Source organism: Eurytemora carolleeae, unplaced genomic scaffold (genome assembly GCF_000591075.1).
Source record: "Eurytemora carolleeae unplaced genomic scaffold, Eaff_2.0 scaffold1081, whole genome shotgun sequence".
In the NCBI taxonomy this organism is placed as follows: Eukaryota; Metazoa; Arthropoda; class Copepoda; order Calanoida; family Temoridae; genus Eurytemora; species Eurytemora carolleeae.
This window is the reverse complement of record NW_019397019.1, coordinates 34164-39163: the sequence shown is the minus strand read 5'-3', so window position 1 is coordinate 39163 and position 5000 is coordinate 34164. Positions and strand designations below refer to the sequence as shown.

General features: G+C 34.5%; 1 protein-coding gene across 1 annotated transcript in view; it reads left to right on the top strand.

Moving 5' to 3' along the window:
- The window catches only part of LOC111711166 (ras-specific guanine nucleotide-releasing factor 2), a 37445-nt gene that overhangs the window by 18508 nt on the left and 13937 nt on the right, over window positions 1-5000 (top strand). Inside the window, exons 10-11 of the mRNA XM_023485440.1 lie at window positions 580-609; window positions 2968-3136. Of these exons, the coding sequence (XP_023341208.1) occupies window positions 580-609; window positions 2968-3136 (199 nt within the window). The remainder of the gene's footprint in view (window positions 1-579; window positions 610-2967; window positions 3137-5000) is intronic.

Below are 5000 nucleotides of genomic sequence, written 5' to 3'. Positions count from 1 at the left end.
GTTTTTCATACAGGGTGAGTAAAAACGGTATTAACGATATTTTGGACAACATTTTTAAACATTTTGTTTGCTTCGAATTTTCGACATAACAAAAATGTGATAACAATTTAATATTTTCAAAAATCTTTTAAAAAATTGTTGGAGAAATGTTCATTCTATTGCTTTCCAAACATTCATAAAATTCATCAAAAATTGAATGAGATGTATCAAGAAATCCGCAAAATAATTAACGTGGAAATCTGCACTAAATATTACAATAATAATACCTTAGAACTGTTTCGACTTCAAAAATGCATTAAGTAAATAATTTTTTTGTTATATCACATTCCATTTTTATGAATTTTTTTGAAATTTTGGAGAAAACAAATTGAAAATACATTTTCAACAAAATATTTCTGATTTTTTATCACATTTTATTTCTTTTATGCCTAAGATCTGAAGCAAATTTTTTTTGAAAATATTGTTCAAAACATCGATAATCTCCATTTTTTACTCCCTCTAGTCTGTAGTTCGGATTTTCTCAAACCCCAATTTTACTAATTTAAACACATTTATAAATATTAAAAATTGTTTTACTAGGTGTTTGTGAGACAAGGAACTTTGATACAGGTTAAAAAAAAACAATATTTTTTAAACCATACAAAACAAGATATTTCACTAGTATATCGATTAAGAAACGACTTAACGATCGTCTTTATACTTAAATTACTTTCTTAATGTGGTATTTTCAGTAATTTCATATTTAAAGATTTTCCTTTTTGCGTTAACCAACTCGTTTGCCAACATTTTTCTACTCACTTTCATCTTTATCTTTGCCACCCATGTTGTCGTAGACCTAATAATATTTCTGTTAGATCAAACTAGTTTGACATATCTAAGGGTTTTCACCTTAAACCTTGTTCTTTATAAGATCCCTAAACCCCGTACTATATATAACCCCTAAACCCTTAATGATCCCTAAACCATGTACACTACATAATCCCTAAGCCACATACTCTAAACGACCCTTAAACCCTGTCCTCTACATGATCCTTAAACCCTGTACTCAATACGATCCCTAAACCCTGTGCTCTATATGATCCCTAAACCCTGTCCTCTACATGATCCTTAAACCCTGTACTCAATACGATCCCTAAACCCTGTGCTCTATATGATCCCTAAACCCTGTGCTCTATATGAGCCCTAAACCCAATACTCTATTTGATCCCGAAACCCTGTACTCTATATGATCCCTAAACCCTGTACTCTATATGATACCTAAACCCAATACTCTATATGATCCCTAAACCCTGTACTCTATATGATAAACAGAGGAGGAAAATGTAAAATTAATTAGAAGTTGACATTAAAGTCGTCATGTTATTTGGAACGCCTATAGTGAACAACTACTCTATAACAAGTTCTTGAAACGTATCTATCCAGGTCCAACCCGTCCGCTATCAAAGTCAACCAGAACACGATCCACACAGTTACAAATCCCGTTAACTATCAAATCCACTATCAATCGGATGGAATCAATCACTGTAGCTATCAAACCAAGCTATTAATCCAGGCTCTAATTGCCACACAAGGACACAAGCCTAGCTATCCAACAAGATATTAATTTAGTGCTCTAAATGCTACACAGGCACACAATCCTAGCTATCAAACAAGCTATATATTCTTGTATATGCTTAAAATTCAATGCAACAACTCAAATTATCAAATATTCTGCGAGACGGTTTTACAATTTATTATTATTATTTTTATACAAACACGAATAAACTAAAAATACTATACGATCGATGAAAAGAATAATAGTCAGTGGAAGATGGATGCTCAGGATATTCTTCCACCTCTCATCGCTTGTTTGAATTATTACGTAAACACAACTAAAACCGTTATAATTCCAAAGTCTGTACAATGGGNACAAGGGGTGGAGGGAAAGGGGGGGGCATGATACCCCCTGATCGCAGGAAAGATCATCCGATAATTTTCCCGCTACAATATCAATCCCAACTGATTGGGACAATCTGCTCTAAATGTCAAACAGCAAACACAAGCCTAGCTATCAACCAGCTATTTATCGTTCCCAAATGATGGGGAAGATCCAACCTGTTTTATCAAAACAGGATTTCGGTAGATATCAACAAGCTATATATTGATCCCAACAAAGGGGGCCATAAATATTACGTATTTACCGCACATCTAAAGTTTAATGTTCTTTATTTATAAGATTAGCGAGGATAGATATAATTGCATTTAATCCAATTACAAATTACAATACATGTTCCAATCATACCTAGTTCTTTCCAGGTTAACAAATATGGGGATTGCTATGATATTTGCTACACAAGTACAAAAATACTGCACACCAGTATGCTGCAGGATAAAATGAAAATAAAATGTTTTATTCTGAAGGTTTGAATATTGTTCGTGAAGTTGAATAATGGTTTGGTTTGGTTTGGTTTATGGTTTTCTCAAAATATATTTCTATACTGCATACCAAACTTATTTCATGTGTACAGGGACTGCAGTCGGTAATTTTAAGTGCAAGCATCCATTTGTAGAGGGTTATGTCTGATTAGAATGGTATCTGAAAATTGATTGGCGCTTTTGTGCACCCCCCTTTTAAACTTCCCTCTAGAATTCAACCACTTTTGAGTGATGTTAAACAATTTAGAACACTTCATGAAAAGGGTACAACTGTGAATCTGACACTCCAAGGTTACATAAAATCATGTACATATAAAATGCATATAATCCCTGTAAGTAAAGTAAAGGTTGAAATGGCGATGTTTTATTAATTACTTGCTCTCAATGAATTCTATGTATTTGTCTGCTAAGTTATGTTATCATATTTATTTAAAGTGAAAAATTATTTAGTTAAGAAATAATTAAAATAAAAAATGCACTTTACTTAGACAGGTCTCTACCACTCAAACACTTAAGAATCTACTAAAAAATGCAGATTAACCTTTTTTACAGAATAGTACATTTTTGACAGGATTAGCGTACATTAGTACTGTATACTCTATAATCTCTATGTTTAGAACCCAGGCTGGCAGATTGCACCTGGTGGACAGCGTCGGGAAGATCTCACTGGCCGACGTTTCTCTGGTGGAGGACCCGAGCGAGGAGGAAAGGAATGATGATGGTAAACTTTATGCATTTTTCTTAAGGAGTTTGACCATTATTTTTTGTTTTTAATGACTGATTATAGAGATCGGGACCAGAGGCTTATTCAGAATGGGGGCTATTGGGCCGGGCTAAGCCCCCCCCCCTGGACCAGTGAAATCTATTGATTTCAGGGGGTTTTGAGGTCCCAACGGGTGCTGAGCCCCCCTTGGAAAGAAAACAAATGTAACCCCCCCCCCCTGGACAAGTTTCTAAATACGCCCCTGATCGGGACAGTGTTGTTATAATCTTGAACGCTGATCTCGATATTCAATGTTGACACTTTTACATTTGTGGATAAAGGATCGAATTTAAGCCTTCATTTGGAGTTGTGATTAGCACGGGGTATCGAAGAGGAATTAAATTAAACCGTAGGTCTACATAATATGGAGATCACGTAGGTCTACTTAATATGGAGATCACGTAGGTCTACTTAATATGGAGATCACGTAGGTCTACTTAATATGAAGATCACGTAGGTCAATTTAATATGAAGATCACGTAGGTCTACTTAATATGAAGATCACGCAGGTCTACTTAATATGAAGATCAAGCCAAGATCTACTATAGGAGATCACGTAGGTATACTATAGGAGATCATGGCTTGATTCCTTGATTTACAACACAACACAAGTTCTGACTTTATATTGTTTTATCTAAAGAGTTTCAGGTCGCCATTAAAGTATCATACTTTGTGGGTAATCCTGTATTATGTATTTGGACGCTCTCCTTTAAATTTTATGATTATTAAATATTCCCAGCAGACAGAAGGACAATGTCAAATTTAGGTGATTTGTGACAATGTAGCTCCTCAAGTTTTGATTTTACACACAAGTATGATCAAGTCTAATCAAATACTTATTAGAAATACAAAACATTCTTGTTCTTCTCAATGGCTCTACAACAAGATGATTTATGATTGAAAACGTATATCTTTCGTGCAGTTTATACTTAAGTTCAGCGTGATTTGACCATAACATACTTTAATTCAGCGTGATTTGACCATAACATACTTTAGTTCAGCGTGATTTAACCGTAACATACTTAAGTTCATCATGATTTGACCATAAAATACTTTAGTTCAGCGTGATTTGACCGTAACATACTTTAGTTCAGCGTGATTTGATCATAACATACTTCAGTTCAGCGTGATTTGACCATAACATACTTTAGTTCAGCGTGATTTTGACCATAAAATACTTTAGTTCAGCGTGATTTGACCGTAACATACTTTAGTTCAGCGTGATTTGATCATAACATACTTCAGTTCAGCGTGATTTGACCATAACATACTTTATTTCAGCGTGATTTTACCCTAACATACTTTAGTTCAGCGTGATTTGACCGTAACATACTTTAGTTCAGCGTGATTTGACCACCGTAACATACTTTAGTTCAGCGTGATTTTACCCTAACATACTTTAGTTCAGCGTGATTTAACCATAACATAGTTTAGTTCAGCGTGATTTGACCGTAACATACTTAAGTTCATCATGATTTGACCATAAAATACTTTAGTTCAGCGTGATTTGACCGTAACATACTTTAGTTCAGCGTGATTTGATCATAACATACTTCAGTTCAGCGTGATTTAACCGTAACATACTTTAGTTCAGCGTGATTTGACCATAACATACTTTAGTTCAGCGTGATTTTACCCTAACATACTTTAGTTCAGCGTTATTTGACCACAACATACTTTAGTTCAGCGTGATTTGACCACCGTAACATACTTTAGTTCAGAGTGATTTTACCCTAACATACTTTAGTTCAGCGTGATTTAACCATAACATACTTTAGTTCAGCGTGATTTGACCGTAACATACTTTAGTTCAGCGTGATTT